Source organism: Corvus hawaiiensis, chromosome 24 (genome assembly GCF_020740725.1).
Source record: "Corvus hawaiiensis isolate bCorHaw1 chromosome 24, bCorHaw1.pri.cur, whole genome shotgun sequence".
NCBI classification, from domain to species: domain Eukaryota; kingdom Metazoa; phylum Chordata; class Aves; order Passeriformes; family Corvidae; genus Corvus; species Corvus hawaiiensis.
In genome coordinates this window covers 1,851,638-1,869,599 of record NC_063236.1, presented here as the reverse complement: position 1 = coordinate 1,869,599, position 17,962 = coordinate 1,851,638, and the positions used below count along the sequence as shown (strand labels likewise).

The window sequence follows — 17,962 nt, the reverse complement described above, 5'->3', positions numbered from 1 at the left end:
CAGATCCCAGAGCGTTCCATGGATCCTGAAGGCTTCTGTGGACCCCAAAGGGATCCAGGGAGCTCAATGGGATCCGTGGATCCCAAAGGTTCCGTGGATCCCAGAGGGTTCTGGACATCCCAGAGGGTTCTAGATGACCCAAAGGGTTCTGGACACCCCAAAGGGATCCACAGAGCTCAATGGGATCCGTGGATCCCAAAGGGTTCTGGACACCCCAAAGGCTTCTGTGGACCCCAAAGGGATCCAGGGAGCTCAATGGGATCCGTGGATCCCAAAGGTTCCGTGGATCCCAGAGGATTCTGGACACCCCGAAGGGATCCACGGAGCTCAGCGGGTTCCATGGACCCCAAAGGGTTCTGTGGGATCTGGGTTCTGTTGGATCCCAAAAGGTTCCGTGGAGCTCAATGGGATCCGTGGTCCCCGATGGGTTCTGGGGACCCCAAAAGGCTCCAGGGAGCTCAGTGGGATCCGTGGTCCCCGATGGGTTCTGGGGACCCCAAAGGGTTTGAGGGCCCCTGAAGGGTCCAGGGACCCCCCCGCGTCCTGTGGACCCCAAAGGCTTCTCCAGAGCCCCAGGTTCTGCTCAGCCCCCAAAGTGTTCCAGAGACCCCAAAAGGATTTTATGGATCCCCCAAAGTGTTCCAGAGACCCCAAAAGGTTTTATGGACCCCAAAAGGATTTTACGGATCCCCCAAAGTGTTCCACAGACCCCAAAAGGATTTTATGGGCCCCAAAGTGTTCCAGAGACCCCAAAAGAATTTTATGGACCCCAAAAGGATTTTATGGATCCCCCAAAGTGTTCCACAGACCCCAAAAGGATTTTATGGACCCCAAAGTGTTCCACAGACCCCAAAAGGATTTTATGGATCCCCCAAAAGGATTTTAAGGACCCCAAAGTGTTCCACAGACCCCAAAAGGATTTTATGGATCCCCCAAAGTGTTCCAGAGACCCCAAAAGGATTTTATGGGCCCCAAAAGGATTTTATGGATCCCCCAAAGTGTTCCAGAGACCCCAAAAGGATTTTATGGACCCCAAAAGGATTTTATGGACCCCAAAGTGTTCCAGAGACCCCAAAAGAATTTTATGGACCCCAAAGTGTTCCAGAGGCCCCAAAAGGATTTTATGGATCCCCCAAAAGGATTTTATGGACTCCAAAGGATTTTGTGGACCCCAAAAAGATTTTATGGACTCCAAAGGATTTTAAGGACCCCAAAAAGGATTTTAAGGACCCCAAAAAGTTCTCCGGCCCCGATGGATTCTATGGCCCCAAAGGGTTCGACAACCCCACAGCTCGAAGGTCACCGGGGTTTTATGGCCCTGGGGTTTTATGGCCCTGGGGTTTTATGGCCCCCAGGGTTTTATGGCCCTGGGGATTTATGGCCCCCAGGGTTTTATGGCCCTGGGGTTTTATGGCCCCCAGGGATTTATGGCCCCCAGGATTTATGGCCCCCGAGGTTTTATGGCCCCGGGATTTACACCCCGATGCGTGAAAGTGCCTCCATAAAGATTTGGGAACTTTTATGGGCTCGGTGCCTTCCTGGGACAGCGAGGGCGGGGTGGGAGCGGGGCGGGGGGAGAGAAATGGGGGCGGTTCTGGGACCCCCAGGGACCCCCCCTGATCCTATGGGACCCCCCTGATCCTATGGGACCCCCCTGATCCTATGGGAACCCCAGGGACCCCCAGGGACCCCCTGATCCTATGGGACCCCCTGATCCTATGGGAACCCCAAGAACCCCCTGATCCTATGGGACCCCCAGGGACTCCCAGGGACCCCCTGATCCTATGGGACCCCCTGATCCTATGGGAACCCCAAGAACCCCCCTGATCCTATGGGACCCCCCTGATCCTATGGGACCTGATGACCCCTGGGACCCCTTGATCCTATAAGGATCCTGTGACCCCATGGGACCCCCTGACCTGGTGGGACCCCCTGACCCTACAGGACCTCGGGACCTTCTGGGCCCCTTTGATCCTATGGGACCCCCCTGACCCTATGGGACCCCCAGGGACCCCCAGGGACCCCCCTGATCCTATGGGACCCCCCTGATCCTATGGGACCCCCAGGGACCCCCCTGATCCTATGGGAACCCCCTGATCCTATGGGACCCCCAGGGACCCCCTGATCCTATGGGACCCCCTGACCCTATGGGACACCCCAGGGACCCCCAGGGACCCCCCTGATCCTATGGGACCCCCTGACCCTATGGGAACCCCAGGGACCCCCCTGATCCTATGGGACCCCCTGATCCTATGGGACCCCCAGGGACCCCCCTGATCCTATGGGACCCCCTGACCCTATGGGAACCCCAGGGACCCCCCTGATCCTATGGGACCCCCAGGGACCCCCCTGATCCTATGGGACCCCCTGATCCTATGGGACCCCCAGGGACCCCCCTGATCCTATGGGACCCCCTGATCCTATGGGACCCCCAGGGACCCCCCTGATCCTATGGGACCCCCCTGATCCTATGGGAACCCCAGGGACCCCCAGGGACCCCCCTGATCCTATGGGACCCCCTGATCCTATGGGAACCCCAGGGACCCCCCCTGATCCTATGGGACCCCCTGACCCTATAGGTCCCAGTGACCCTGTAAAAGCCCCTGACCCTAAATAACCCCCTGACCTAAAGAGACCCCCCAATCCTATAGGATCCTGTGACCCCGTGGCACCCCCTGATCCTATAGGACCTCGTGACCTTCTGGGACCCCTCCATCCTATGGGACGCTGTGACCCTACAGGACCCCTGTGACCCTAAATAACTCCTGACCCTACAGACCCCTGTGACCCTACAGGACCCCTGTGACCCTAAATAACTCCTGACCCTACAGACCCCTGTGACCCTACAGGACCCCTGTAACCCTAAATAACTCCTGACCCTACAGACCCCTGTGATCCTACAGGACCCCTGTAACTCTAAATAACTCCTGACCCCTACAGACCCCTGTGACCCTACAGGACCCCTGTGACCCTAAATAACTCCTGACCCTACAGACCCCTGTGACCCTACAGGACCCCTGTGACCCTAAATAACTCCTGACCCTACAGACCCCTGTGACCCTACAGGACCCCTGTAACCCTAAATAACTCCTGACCCTACAGACCCCTGTGACCCTACAGGACCCCTGTGACCCTAAATAACCCCCGACCCTAAATAACCTCCTGACCCTCAATAACTCCTGACCCCAAATAACCCCTGACCCTACAGGACCCCTGACCCCAAATAACCTCCGACCCTACAGACCCCTGACCCTCAATAACTCCTGACCCCAAATAACCCCTGACCGTACAGGACCCCTGTGACCCCAAATAACCCCTGACCCTACAGGACCCCTGTGACCCCAAATAATCACCTGATCCTATAGGACGCTGTGACCCTAAGTAACCCCTGACCCTACAGGACCCCCTGGGACCCTACAGGACCCCCTGTAACCCCAAATAACCCCTGACCCTACAGGACCCCTGTGACCCCAAATAACCCTGACCCTACAGGACCCCTGTGACCCCAAATAACCCCTGACCCTAAATACCCCCTGACCCTCAATAACTCCTGACCCCAAATAACCCCTGACCCTACAGGACCCTGTGACCCCAAATAACCCCCGACCCTAAATAACCCCCTGACCCCAAATAACCCCTGACCCCCCAGACCCCTGTGACCCTAAATAATCACCTGATCCTATAGGACCCCGTGACCCTCAATAACCCCTGACCCTACAGGACCCTGGGACCCTACAGGACCCCCTGTGACCCCAAATAACCCCCAGCCCTAAATACCCCCCTGACCCTATAGGACCCCTGACCCTACAGGAGCCCTGACCCCAAATAACCCCTGACCCCAAAGGGGCCCTGCAGGACCCCCAAGGCCAGAGGGGCCCTGACCCCAAACGACCCCAAACGACCCCAAACGGCCCCAAACGGCCCCGAACGGCCCCGAACGACCCCGAACGGCCCCAAACGGCCCCAAATGGCCCCAAACGGCCCCAAACGGCCCCAAACGACCCCAAACGGCCCCAAACGGCCCCAAACGACCCCAAATGGCCCCAAACGACCCCAAACGGCCCCAAACGACCCCAAACGGCCCCAAACGACCCCAAACGGCCCCAAATGACCCCAAACGGCCCCAAACGGCCCCAAACGGCCCCAACCCCGCCCTATTGATCCCCACTGTCGATCAGCAACAATCGATAACCGATCACCACTGATTGATCCTCACTTATCGATCAGCAGCGATTGATCCTCGCTTATCGCTCAGCACTGCTTGATGCTCGCTTATCGATAGCACTGATTGATCCCCGCTTATCGATCAGCACTGATTGATCCTCGCTTATCGATCAGCAGCGATTGATCCTCGCTTATCGATAGCACTGATTGATCCTCGCTTATCGATCAGCAGCGATTGATCCTCGCTTATCGATCAGCACTGATTGATGCCCGCTTATCGATAGCACTGATTGATCCTCGCTTATCGATCAGCAGCGATTGATCCTCGCTTATCGATAGCACTGATTGATCCTCGCTTATCGATAGCAGTGATTGATCCTCGCTTATCGATCAGCACTGATTGATCCTCGCTTATCGATCAGCAGCGATTGATCCTCGCTTATCGATAGCACTGATTGATCCCCGCTTATCGATCAGCACTGATTGATCCTCGCTTATCGATCAGCAGCGATTGATGCTCGCTTATCGATCAGCACTGATTGATCCTCGCTTATCGATCAGCAGCGATTGATCCTCACTTATCGATCAGCACTGATTGATCCTCGCTTATCGATCAGCAGCGATTGATCCTCACTTATCGATAGCACTGATTGATCCCCGCTTATCGATCAGCAGCGATTGATCCTCGCTTATCGATCAGCACTGATTGATCCTCGCTTATCGATCAGCAGCGATTGATCCTCGCTTATCGATAGCACTGATTGATCCCCGCTTATCGATCAGCACTGATTGATCCTCGCTTATCGATCAGCAGCGATTGATGCTCGCTTATCGATCAGCACTGATTGATCCTCGCTTATCGATCAGCAGCGATTGATCCTCACTTATCGATCAGCACTGATTGATCCTCGCTTATCGATCAGCAGCGATTGATCCTCACTTATCGATAGCACTGATTGATCCCCGCTTATCGATCAGCAGCGATTGATCCTCGCTTATCGATCAGCACCGATTGATCCCCGCTTATCGATCAGCAGCGATCGCTTCCCGATCACCGATACCCACCTCCGGTTATTGATCACTGGCTACAGATCCTCGCTGATCGATTCCTGGTTATCAATCCCCGTTATCAATCCCCGCCCCATCGATGCGCTCGCCGCTCCTCGCTCGATGCTCTCCGCTCTCAACTCCCCGCCCCCATCGATCCTCTCGGCGCTCTCCCCCCCTCCCCCGCTCCTCCCCCCTCCCCTCCCGCCCCGCTCGACGCTCTCGGCGCTCTCGGCGCGGCCTGGCGGGGCCGGAAGTGGCGCGGGGCGGGGGGGGGGGCCCCGGGGCCTCCTCAGGAGCCGCCGCCGCCGCCGCCGCGCCCGGACCCCCCCGGACCCCCCCGCACCCCCGGGAGCCCCGGGAGCCCCGCGCCCCCCCCCCCAGGCCCGGGGGGGCCTCCCGAGCCCGCCCGCGGCCCCGCCGGTGAGAGCGCGGCGCGGGCGGGGGGAGCGGCAGCGGCCGGGGGGCGGCGGGGCCGCGGCTGAGGGGGGGGGCGCGGCTGAGGGGGGGGCGGGGGGCGCGGGGACCCCTCAGGGCGGGGGGGGAGGGGCGGGTTGGGGGTGTGGCCGGGACCCCCCGGGGCTCCCCTCAGGGCTCTGTTGGGGGGGGGGGATCTGGATTTTGGGGAGGGGTCTGGATTTTTGGGGAGGGGTGTGGATTTTGGGGAGGGGTGTGGATTTTGGGGAGGGGTCGCACGTTCCCCCGCCGCTGTCAGGGCTGGTTTTGGGAGGGTCTGGGTGTTTTTGGGGAGGGGTCTGGGTGTTTTTGGGGGGGGGTCGCGTCCCCCCGCCGCTGTCAGGGCTCTGTTGGAGGGGAGGGTCTGGATTTTGGGGTGGGGGGTCTGGATTTTGGGGGGGGGGGGTGTCTGGATTTTTGGGGAGGGGTCTGGATTTTGGAGGGGATCGCGCGTTCCCCCGCCGCTGTCAGGACTCTGTTGGGGGGGAGGGTCTGGATTTTGGGGAGGGGTCTGGATTTTGGGGGGGGGTCTGGATTTTTGGGGGGGGTCTGGATTTTGGGGGGGGGTCTGGATTTTGGGGGGGGGGTCTGGATTTTTGGGGGGGGTCTGGATTTTGGGGAGGGGTCTGGATTTTTGGGGGGGGGTCGCGCGTCCCCCCGCCGCTGTCAGGACTCTGTTGGGGGGGAGGGTCTGGATTTTGGGGAGGGGTCTGGATTTTTGGGGGGGGTCTGGATTTTGGGGAGGGGTCTGGATTTTGGGGGGGGGGGGTCTGGATTTTTGGGGGGGGTCTGGATTTTGGGGAGGGGTCTGGATTTTGGAGGGGATCGCGCGTTCCCCCGCCGCTGTCAGGACTCTGTTGGGGGGGAGGGTCTGGATTTTGGGGCGGGGTCTGGATTTTGGGGAGGGGTCTGGATTTTTGGGGGGGGTCTGGATTTTGGGGAGAGGTCTGGATTTTTGGGGGGGGGTCGCGCGTCCCCCCGCCGCTGTCAGGGCTGTTTTGGGGGGGTCTGGGTGTTTTTGGGGGGCCTCTGGGTGTTTTTTGGGGGGGGTCGCGTCCCCCTGAGGGTCTCTGGGGGGGCTCTGGGTGTTTTTGGGGGGCTCTGGGTGTTTTGGGGGGCTCTGGGTGTTTTTGGGGGGGGGTCGCGTTCCCCCCCCGCTGTCAGGGCCGTGGTTTTGGGGGGGGTCTGGGTGCTTTTGGGGGGCTCTGGATTTTTGGGGGGGGTCGTGTCCCCCTCAGGGGGGGCTGCTCTGGGCTGGGGGGGCCCCTGGGACCCTCAGGGAGGTTTTGGCGGGCTCTGGATTTTGGGGGGGGGGGGGGCGGGGGGCTCAGGGCTGGATTTGGGGGGGCTCTGATTTTGGGGGGTTGGGTCCCCTGTCCCCTCCTGTCCCCTTTTTTGGGGGGGCTCTGATTTTTGGGGGGTCCCTGTTCCCTTTTTGGGGGGCTCTGATTTTTGGGGGGTGTCCCCATCACCTCCTGCCCCCTTTAGGGGGGCTCTGATTTTTGGGGGGCTCCCTGTCCCCTCCTGTCCCATTTAGGGGGGGGGGCTCTTATTTTTTGGGAGGTCCCTGTCCTTTTTTGGGGGGTCCCTGTCCCCTTTTTTTAGGGGGGCTCTGATTTTTTAGGGGGGGGGGGGGCTCTGATTTTTGGGGGGGGGTCCCTGTCCTTTTTGGGGGGGTCCTTGTCCCATTTAGGGGGGGCTCTGATTTTTGGGGGGGTCCCTGTCCTTTTTGGGGGGGTCCCTGTCCCATTTAGGGGGGGGGGCTCTGATTTTTGGAGGGGGGTCCTCGTCACCTCCTGCCCCCTTTTTGGGGGGGCTCCGATTTTTTGGGGGGTCCCTGTCCCCTTTAGGGGGGTGCTCTGATTTTTGGGGGGGTCCCTGTCCCCTTTTTAGGGGGTGCTCTGATTTTTGGGGGGGGGTCCCTGTCCTTTTTTGGGGGGTCCCTGTCCCCTTTTTGGGGTTGCTCTGATTTTTGGGGGGGTCCCTGTCCTATTTGGGGGGGTCCCTGTCCTTTTTGGGGGGGTCCTTGTCCCCTTTAGGGGGGGGCTCTGATTTTTGGGGGGGGTCCCTGTCCCCTTTAGGGACGACTCTGATTTTTGGGGGGTCCCTGTCCTTTTTGGGGGGGTCCCTGTCCTTTTTGGGGGGGTCCTTGTCCCCTTTAGGGGTGGGCTCTGATTTTTGGGGGGGGTCCCTGTCCCTTTTAGGATCAGGACGGATTTTTGGGGTGCTGGGGCTTGGGGAACGCTTGGACCCCTCCCCAAATCCCCCCCCTCGGGACCCCCCCCGCGTGGATTCCTCGGAGCCCAGCGCTCCCTGGAATCCCTGGAATGACTTTTGTGGGAATGTCGCCTCCCCCCGCCCCCCCCCCGCCCCAATTCCTGGGGCTTTTCCTGGCTCCGGCCTCGCTTTGGGGTTGGGTTTTTTTTTTGGGAGATTGGAATTTTTGGGGGAATTCTGGCGATTTGGGGTGGGGGGGGGAGGGGTGTCCCTGCTTCCCCCCCTGCCCTCCCCCCCCTTTCCCGGATTCTCCAGCGCTGCTTTCCCAGCTTTTCCCTCTCTTTCCCAGCTTTTCCCTCGCTTTTCCTTCGCTTTTCCAGCTTTTCCTTCGCTTTCCCAGCTTTTCCCTCTCTTTCCCAGCTTTTCCCTCGCTTTTCCTTCGCTTTTCCAGCTTTTCCTTCGCTTTTCCAGCTTTTCCCTCTCTTTCCCAGCTTTTCCCTCGCTTTTCCAGCTTTTCCTTCGCTTTTCCACCTTTTCCTTTGCTTTTCCAGCTTTTCTCTCACTTTTCCAGCTTTTCTCTCACTTTCCCAGCTTTTCCCTCTCTTTCCCAGCTTTTCCAGCTTTTCCTTTGCTTTTCCAGCTTTTCCCTCTCTTTCCCAGCTTTTCCAGCTTTTCCTTCGCTTTTCCAGCTTTTCCTTTGCTTTTCCAGCTTTTCCCTCTCTTTCCCAGCTTTTCCTTTGCTTTTCCAGCTTTTCTCTCAATTTTCCAGCTTTCCCCTCGCTTTTCCAGCTTTTCCAGCTTTTCCCTCTCTTTTCCAGCTTTTCCAGCTTTTTCCTTTGCTTTTCCAGCTTTTCCCTCTCTTTTCCAGCTTTTCCCTCTCTTTCCCAGCTTTTCCTTCGCTTTTCCAGCTTTTCTCTCAATTTTCCAGCTTTCCCCTTGCTTTTCCAGCTTTTCCAGCTTTTCCCTCTCTTTCCCAGCTTTTCCCTCGGCTCCGAGCTGAGTTTCCCCCCCCCCCCCCTCCGCTTTGGGAATGTTGGGATCTCCTCCCATTCCAGGAATTTGGGGAATTTCCCTCCTTTTTTTCACTCCAAGCCCCCCCCCCCCCCCCCATCCTTTTCCAAAATCCTGAAATTCCCAACCCCATTCCTCAGGAATTGCTGAATTATCCCGTGGGAATTCCCGGTGGGAAAAGGAGGGGGGAAAAACCGGGATTTTCCCTTTGGATTTCTCTGGGATCCCGCGGCTCCTTTGGGATTTTTTTGGGGGGTTTTTTTTTTCTTTCTTTGCCTTGGGATTGGCTCCCAAGGACGACTCCAGGAATGTGCCGGAGGCTCCCGATCCCGTGGGAATTTCGGGGTTATCCAAGGGCAGCCGTGAGCTCCAATTTTTTGGGATCTCTTCCCGAGGGAGCTGCTCCAGTTTAAAATTAAAATCCCAAAAAAAAACCCCCAACCCCCCCCATGGATGGAGCAGCCGGAGCTTCATCCCTGGAATCGTTTTTCCAGCTTTTTCCTGGGATTTATCCCGAGGTGAGAGGTTGGATCCGGGACAAAAGAGAGGGGAATGAATAAATAAATTAATAAAGAAATTAATTAATAAAAATTCCCAAGGGTTGAGGTCGGGGTTTCCCCGGAGTCGCCGCATTCCCGAGGGTTGAAATGCAGGAATTTGCGCCGTTTTTCCCAGGATTTTTTTTTTTTTTGGGATGAGGGTGGGGGTTTTTGGGTTTGTTTTCCGGGCAGGGAGGAGCTTCTCCCAGCAGGGATTATTAGGGAAAAATAACATCCCGATTTCCATGGGAGACGGAGGCCGGAATCGCGGGCCGGGATTTAGGCGGGGATTTAGGCGGGGATTGCATTCCCGGGGTTTCAGCCGTGCCAGGGCTGGGAATGGGGATTTATCCGGGATTTATCCGGGATTTCTCTGGGATTCCATTCCCTGTTTTCCCAGTTGTGCAAAGAGTGGGAATTGGGGTTTTTCTGGGATTCCATTCCCTGTTTTCCCAGTTGTGCAAAGAGTGGGAATTGGGGGTTTTTCTGGGATTCCATTCCCTGTTTTTTCCAGTTGTTCCAAGGACGGGAATGGGGATTTATCCGGGATTTATCCAGGATTTATTCAGGATTTCTCCAGGATTCCATTCCCTGCTTTTCCCAGTTGTGCAAAGAGTGGGAATTGGGGTTTTTCTGGGATTCCATTCCCTGTTTTTTCCAGTTACGCAAAGAGTGGGAATTGGGATTTATCTGGGATTTCATTCCCTGTTTTTCCAGTTGTTCCAAGGGCAGGAATGGGGATTTATCCGGGGTTTATCCAGGATTTATGTGGGATTCCATTCCCTGTTTTTCCAGTTGTTCCAAGGCTGGGACTTGGGATTTCTCCAGGATTCCATTCCCTGCTTTTCCCAGTTGTGCAGAGTGGGAATTGGGGTTTTTCTGGGATTCCATTCCCTGTTTTTTCCAGTTATGCAAAGAGTGGGAATTGGGATTTATCTGGGATTCCATTCCCTGGGTTTTCCAGTTGTTCCAAGGGCAGGAATGGGGATTTATCCAGGATTTATCCAGGCTTTCTCCAGGATTCCATTCCCTGTTTTCCCAGTTGTGCAGAGAGTGGGAATTGGGGTTTTTCTGGGATTCCATTCCCTGTTTTTCCCAGTTGTGCAGAGTGGGAATTGGGGTTTTTCTGGGATTCCATTCCCTGTTTTTTCCCAGTTGTGCAGAGAGTGGGAATTGGGGTTTTTCTGGGATTCCATTCCCTGTTTTTCCCAGTTGTGCAGAGAGTGGGAATTGGGGTTTTTCTGGGATTCCATTCCCTGGGTTTCCAGTTGTTCCAAGGGCAGGAATGGGGATTTATCCAGGATTTCTCCAGGATTCCATTCCCTGCTTTTCCAGCCCTGCCAAGGCTGGGAATTGGGGTTTTTCTGGGATTCCATTCCCTGTTTTCCCAGTTATGCAAACGCTGGGAATTGGGATTTATCCAGGATTTATCTGGGATTCCATTCCCTGTTTTTCCAGTTGTTCCAAGGGTGGGAATGAGGATTCATCCAGGATTTATCTAGGATTTATCTGGGATTCCATTCCCTGTTTTCCCAGTTGTGCAAAGAGTGGGAATTGGGGTTTTTCTGGGATTCCATTCCCTGTTTTTTCCAGTTACGCAAAGAGTGGGAATTTGGGTTTATCTGGGATTGCATTCCCTGTTTTTCCAGTTGTTCCAAGGGCAGGAATGGGGATTTATCCGGGGTTTATCCAGGATTTATGTGGGATTCCATTCCCTGTTTTTCCAGTTGTTCCAAGGCTGGGAATTGGGATTTCTCCAGGATTTCATTCCCTGTTTTCCCAGTTGTTCCAAGGCTGGGAATGAGGATTCATCCAGGATTTATCCAGGATTTATCTGGGATTCCATTCCCTGTTTTTCCCAGTTGTGCAAAGAGTGGGAATTGGGGTTTTTCTGGGATTCCATTCCCTGGGTTTCCAGTTGTTCCAAGGACGGGAATGGGGATTTATCCGGGATTTATCCGGGATTTCTCCAGGATTCCATTCCCTGTTTTTCCCAGTTATGCCAAGGCTGGGAATTGGGATTTATCTGGGATTCCATTCCCTGTTTTTCCCAGTTGTGCAAAGAGTGGGAATTGGGGTTTTTCTGGGATTTCATTCCCTGTTTTTGCAGTTGTTCCAAGGGCAGGAATGGGGATTTATCCAGGATTTCTCCAGGATTCCATTCCCTGTTTTCCCAGTTGTTCCAAGGCTGGGAATTGGGGTTTATCTGGGATTCCATTCCCTGTTTTCCCAGTTATGCCAAGACTGGGAATGGGGCTTTATCCGGGATTCCATTCCCTGTTTTCCCAGCTGTTCCAACGCTGGGAATTGGGGTTTTTCTGGGATTCCATTCCCTGTTTTTTCCAGTTGTTCCAAGGGCAGGAATGGGGATTTATCTGAGATTTATCCAGGATTTATCCGGGATTCCATTCCCTGTTTTCCCAGCTGTTCCAACGCTGGGAATTGGGGTTTTATCCCAGATTCCATTCCCTGTTTCCCAGTTATGCCAAGGCTGGGAATTAGGATTTTTCTGGGATTCCATTCCCTGTTTTCCCAGCTGTTCCAAGGCTGGGAATTGGGGCTTTATCCCAGATTCCATTCCCTGCTTTCCCAGCTGTTCCCAGTGCAGGCAATGAGGATTCATCCAGCATTTCTCCGGGATTTCTCCAGGATTCCATCCCCTGCTTTTTTCCAACCCTGCAAAGGGTGGGAATCGCAGCCGCCTGGGCTCAATTCCTGGAAAAACGCCCTGGGAATGTGGGGGAAAAATCTGGGAGACGATCCCAGCCCGTCAGCAGGGACGGCAACGGGGGGGTGCCGAGGGGGGGATGGACTTGGATTGGCCGAGCCTCGAGGTCTTTCCCAACGGAAAGAATTCCAGGATTCCAGATGGGGCCGCCTCGGGGATCATTGGGGCTGGGCTGGGGGGGCTCGGAATTCCCAGCTGGAATTCTTTTCCCAGGAATTTCGGCCGCAGCAGGTGAGGACGGAGCTTCTTGGAGGAGGTTGGGGATGGGGGGGGGGGGGGGAGGTTGAGGGGGTGTTTGGATGGATTCCCAACATTCCCGGAGTGGTTTTTTTTTTTCCTGGATCCAGCACATTCCAGTAGTTTTTCATTCTTTCCCTTGGTTTTTCCAAAGGGGGGGGGGGGGAAGGAGAAGGAGGAGGGAATTTTTATGGTTTTTTTTTTTTCCCTTTCTTTTCCCGCCCACTCCCGGCTCTTCCCAGAGCCACTTCCTCTGCTTTGCTCTGGGAATGCTCGTGGGATGGGGCTTTCCATGAGCTCCGGAACTTTTCCACTGACAAAAACCTTCTGGGAATTTTTGATCCAGCGGCAAAAGGTTGGGGAAAAAAAAAAAAAAAAACCCAACAAAACCAACCCCCCAAAAAAAAAACCAAAAAACCCCAACAACAACAAAAAAATCCGTCGGAAACGGAGCTTGGAAAGGAAACCGGGATTGGAAAAGGGAAGCTCAGGGAATTTTGGGTGGTTATCCGGAGGTGTTTATCCCAAAAAACTCTTTCCTGCTGCTTCCAGAGCTGAGAGGAGCTCGGAGAGGGGACGGATCCCAGCTGGGATATCCCGGGAATTGGGGCTTTTCCTGGGATTTCATTCCCTGTTTTCCCAGGGAAAAGCGGGATTTGCCTTCCCGGCGCCGGGATCCGTCGGATTTCCCGGTGGGTGTTTGGAGGAGGGGGAGGGAGGGGAGGGGGTGAAGCTTTTCCTGCATCCAGAGGTGACCAAAAATTCCAGAGGGGGAGCGTTGGGAATCTCGCCGCGCTTCAGGTACAAAAAACCGGGCAGAAAAGGGTGGAAATCCCTGGATTTTCCAGCGTGGGGTGGGATCCTTGAGGATTTTCCTGCTTTTTTTTTGGGGGGGGAGGAGGGGGGGGATCCGGCTGCTTTGCCGGAATTCCTCGGGATTGGGATGTGGGATTGGGATGGGGGGGGAGGGGTTAAACCGGGCTGTTCCCGCAGGATTTGGGGTTGGATTTGATTCCTCTCTGGCTCTCCCGGAGTTTTTCCCACGTGGGGAAAAAAAGTCCTGGATTCTGGGAAGGAGGAGAGCGCTGCCCTCGTTCCGGCTCCCATTCCCGAGGGATCCCCTCCCTCTGGAATCAGCCCCGGCTCCGTGTCCTGCTTCTCCCAGGGATGTGGCCTGGGAATTTTCTCCGTCTGCCCCTCGCGCTGCTTTTTTTGGAATTTCCCTTGAATCCAGAGGGAAAAAAAAAAAAAACAACCTGGCAACGAGCTCGGGTGTTGCCTTTGGGAATTTTGGGAATTTGAAGGGTTTTATTCCAAGCCTGGCTTTGGATTGGGCAAGAAATGAAGGAAAAGAAGCGGGGATGTGGTTCCTGGAAAGATCTTGGGGGGGGTTTTTTATTCCAGGGGTTTTTTTTAAATCCAGGGATGAAGGATCCGCCTCTCCCTGCTCCTTATCCCGCTGGGATTGAGAATTCCAGGTTTTTCCTGTGCTGTATCTTGCTGGAACTGAGGAATTCCAGCTTTTCCTGCCCACTGGGATTGAGAATTCCAGCTTTTCCTTGTCCTTTATCCCACTGGGATTGAGAATTCCAGGTTTTTCCTGTGCTTTATCTCGCTGGAACTGAGGAATTCCAGCTTTTCCTGCCAACTGGGATTGAGAATTCCAGCTTTTTTCTGTCCTTTATCCCGCTGGGATTGAGAATTCCAGCTTTTCCTGCCCACTGGGATCAAGGAATTCCAGGTTTCCCTGTCCTTTATCCTGCTGGGATTGAGAATTCCAGGTTTTTCCTGTGCTTTATCTCGCTGGAACTGAGGAATTCCAGCTTTTTCCTGCCAACTGGGATTGAGAATTCCAAATTTCCCTGCTCCTTTATCCCACTGGGATTGAGAATTCCAGGTTTCCCTGTCCTTTATCCCGCTGGGATTGAGAATTCCAGGTTTTCCCTGCTCCTTTATCCCACTGGGATTGAGAATTCCAGGTTTCCCTGTCCTTTATCCCACTGGAACTGAGGAATTCCAGGTTTTCCTGCCCAACTGGGATTGAGAATTCCAGCTTTTTTCCTGTGCTTTATCCCTCTGGGATTGAGAATTCCAGGTTTTCCCTGCTCCTTTATCCTGCTGGAACTGAGGAATTCCAGCTTTTTCCTGCCCAACTGGGATTGAGAATTCCAGCTTTTTTCTGTCCTTTATCCCACTGGGATTGAGAATTCCAGGTTTTTCCTGCCAACTGGGATTGAGAATTCCAGCTTTTTCTACTGTCCTTTATCCCGCTGGGATTGAGAATTCCAGCTTTTCCCTGTCCTTTATCCTGCTGGAACTGAGGAATTCCAGGTTTTCCTGCCCAACTGGGATTGAGAATTCCAGCTTTTCCTGCCAACTGGGATTGAGAATTCCAGGTTTTCCCTGTCCTTTATCCCACTGGGATTGAGAATTCCAGGTTTTTCCTGTGCTGTATCTTGCTGGAACTGAGGAATTCCAGCTTTTCCTGCCAACTGGGATTGAGAATTCCAGCTTTTCCTGCCAACTGGGATTGAGAATTCCAGCTTTTTTCTGTCCTTTATCCCGCTGGGATTGAGAATTCCAGCTTTTCCTGCCCACTGGGATCAAGGAATTCCAGGTTTCCCTGTCCTTTATCCTGCTGGGATTGAGAATTCCAGGTTTTTCCTGTGCTTTTATCTCGCTGGAACTGAGGAATTCCAGCTTTTTCCTGCCAACTGGGATTGAGAATTCCAAATTTCCCTGCTCCTTTATCCCACTGGGATTGAGAATTCCAGGTTTCCCTGTCCTTTATCCCGCTGGGATTGAGAATTCCAGGTTTTCCCTGCTCCTTTATCCCACTGGGATTGAGAATTCCAGGTTTCCCTGTCCTTTATCCCACTGGAACTGAGGAATTCCAGGTTTTCCTGCCCAACTGGGATTGAGAATTCCAGCTTTTTTCCTGTGCTTTATCCCTCTGGGATTGAGAATTCCAGGTTTTCCCTGCTCCTTTATCCTGCTGGAACTGAGGAATTCCAGCTTTTTCCTGCCCAACTGGGATTGAGAATTCCAGCTTTTTCTACTGTCCTTTATCCCGCTGGGATTGAGAATTCCAGCTTTTCTCTGTCCTTTATCCTGCTGGAACTGAGGAATTCCAGGTTTTCCTGCCCACTGGGATTGAGAATTCCAGCTTTTCCTGCCAACTGGGATTGAGAATTCCAGCTTTTCCTTGTCCTTTATCCCACTGGATTGAGAATTCCAGGTTTTTCCTGTGCTTTATCTCGCTGGAACTGAGGAATTCCAGCTTTTCCTGCCAACTGGGATTGAGAATTCCAGCTTTTCCTGCCAACTGGGATTGAGAATTCCAGCTTTTTTCTGTCCTTTATCCCGCTGGGATTGAGAATTCCAGCTTTTCCTGCCCACTGGGATCAAGGAATTCCAGGTTTCCCTGTCCTTTATCCTGCTGGGATTGAGAATTCCAGGTTTTTCCTGTGCTTTATCTCGCTGGAACTGAGGAATTCCAGCTTTTTCCTGCCCACTGGGATCAAGGAATTTCCAAATTTCCCTGCCTCCTTTATCCCACTGGGATTGAGAATTCCAGGTTTCCCTGTCCTTTATCCCGCTGGGATTGAGAATTCCAGGTTTTCCCTGCTCCTTTATCCCACTGGGATTGAGAATTCCAGGTTTCCCTGTCCTTTATCCCACTGGAACTGAGGAATTCCAGGTTTTCCTGCCCAACTGGGATTGAGAATTCCAGCTTTTTTCCTGTCCTTTATCCCTCTGGGATTGAGAATTCCAGGTTTTCCCTGCTCCTTTATCCTGCTGGAACTGAGGAATTCCAGCTTTTTCCTGCCCAACTGGGATTGAGAATTCCAGCTTTTTTCTGTCCTTTATCCCACTGGGATTGAGAATTCCAGGTTTTTCCTGCCAACTGGGATTGAGAATTCCAGCTTTTTCTACTGTCCTTTATCCCGCTGGGATTGAGAATTCCAGCTTTTCCCTGTCCTTTATCCTGCTGGAACTGAGGAATTCCAGGTTTTCCTGCCCAACTGGGATTGAGAATTCAGGTTTTCCTGCCAACTGGGATTGAGAATTCCAGGTTTTCCCTGTCCTTTATCCCGCTGGGATTGAGAATTCCAGGTTTTTCCTGTGCTGTATCTTGCTGGAACTGAGGAATTCCAGCTTTTCCTGCCCAACTGGGATTGAGAATTCCAGGTTTTCCTGCCAACTGGGATTGAGAATTCCAGGTTTTCCCTGTCCTTTATCCCGCTGGGATGAGAATTCAGGTTTTTTCCTGTGCTGTATCTTGCTGGAACTGAGGAATTCCAGGTTTTCCTGCCAACTGGGATTGAGAATTCCAGGTTTTCCCTGTCCTTTATCCCACTGGAACTGAGGAATTCCAGGTTTTCCTGCCCAACTGGGATTGAGAATTCCAGGTTTTCTGCCAACTGGGATTGAGAATTCCAGGTTTTCCCTGTCCTTTATCCTGCTGGAACTGAGGAATTCCAGGTTTTTCCTGTGCTTTATCTCGCTGGAACTGAGGAATTCCAGCTTTTCCTGCCAACTGGGATTGAGAATTCCAGGTTTTCCCTGTCCTTTATCCTGCTGGAACTGAGGAATTCCAGGTTTTTCCTGTGCTGTATCTTGCTGGGATTGAGAATTCCAGCTTTTTTCTGTCCTTTATCCTGCTGGGATTGAGAATTCCAGCTTTTCCTGCCCACTGGGATCAAGGAATTCCAGCTTTCCCTGCCCATTTTCCCTCTGGAATTCAGCAATTCCAGCTTTTCCTGCCCACTGGAATTCAGCAATTCCAGCTTTCCCTGCCCATTTTCCCTCTGGAATTCAGCAATTCCAGCTCTCCCCGTGGATCCCAGAACTTCCCAGGTAAAATTCCCCCCTTTTTTTTTTATCCCGTGCTGGATTTTTCCAACCTCAATTCCCACAAAATCCCTGCGGGGGAGAGGAGGAGGAGGAGGAGGAGGGAGGGTGGGGGTGGAAATTCCAACCGAAATCGGGAAGGAAGGAATGGATGGGGCGGGGGTGGGGAAGGGGAATTCCGGAGCACCGGGAATGGCCCCGGGACCGGGAATGTCCTGAATTCCAGGATCGGCCCGAATTCCAGGATTGTTCCCAGCACGTCCTGATCCCGGGATTCTCAATCCCGGTGGGAAAATGGGCAGGGAAAGCTGGAATTGCTGAATTCCAGTGGGCAGGAAAAGCTGGAATTGCTGAATTCCAGAGGGAAAATGGGCAGGGAAAGCTGGAATTGCTGAATTCCAGTGGGCAGGCAAAGCTGGAATTCCTCATTTCCAGCGGGATAACAGGGAGGGAAAATTGGAATTGTCAATCCCAGTGGGAAAATGGGCAGGAAAAACTGGAATTCCTTGATCCCAGTTGGCAGGAAAGCTGGAATTGTCAATCCCTGGATCTGTCCCTGATCCGGGATTGTCCTGAATTCCGGGATTGTCCCCAGCACATCCCAGATCCGGGATTCTCAATTTCAGAGGGAAAATGGGCAGGGAAAGCTGGAATTGCTGAATTCCAGAGGGAAAATGGGGCAGGGAAAGCTGGAATTCTCAATCCCAGT

The 17,962-nt window shown here is 53.9% G+C and overlaps 1 protein-coding gene and 2 long non-coding RNA genes across 4 annotated transcripts; all 3 read left to right on the top strand.

Moving 5' to 3' along the window:
- The first annotated feature begins 122 nt into the window (after positions 1 to 122).
- On the top strand, positions 123 to 12,280 carry LOC125338008. Its single transcript, XM_048328323.1, has 5 exons — positions 123 to 657; positions 879 to 1,389; positions 1,439 to 1,552; positions 10,937 to 11,746; positions 11,825 to 12,280. Exons 1-5 carry the CDS (start codon positions 134 to 136, stop codon positions 12,047 to 12,049), a joined length of 2,184 nt encoding a protein of 727 aa, XP_048184280.1. The 5' UTR covers positions 123 to 133; the 3' UTR covers positions 12,050 to 12,280.
- Positions 12,281 to 13,894: 1,614 nt separating this feature from the next.
- On the top strand, positions 13,895 to 15,024 carry LOC125338088. 2 transcript variants are annotated; one of them, XR_007208179.1, is made up of 3 exons: positions 13,895 to 14,419; positions 14,764 to 14,836; positions 14,984 to 15,024. It is a non-coding gene; the product is annotated as an uncharacterized LOC125338088 (long non-coding RNA). The 2 variants fall into 2 exon arrangements; XR_007208180.1 differs by lacking the exon at positions 14,984 to 15,024 and adding an exon at positions 14,879 to 14,910.
- A 939-nt stretch (positions 15,025 to 15,963) lies between these two features.
- LOC125338089 lies at positions 15,964 to 17,338 on the top strand. The gene is made up of 4 exons (XR_007208181.1): positions 15,964 to 16,292; positions 16,737 to 16,778; positions 16,927 to 17,000; positions 17,157 to 17,338. It is a non-coding gene; the product is annotated as an uncharacterized LOC125338089 (long non-coding RNA).
- Positions 17,339 to 17,962: the final 624 nt, after the last annotated feature.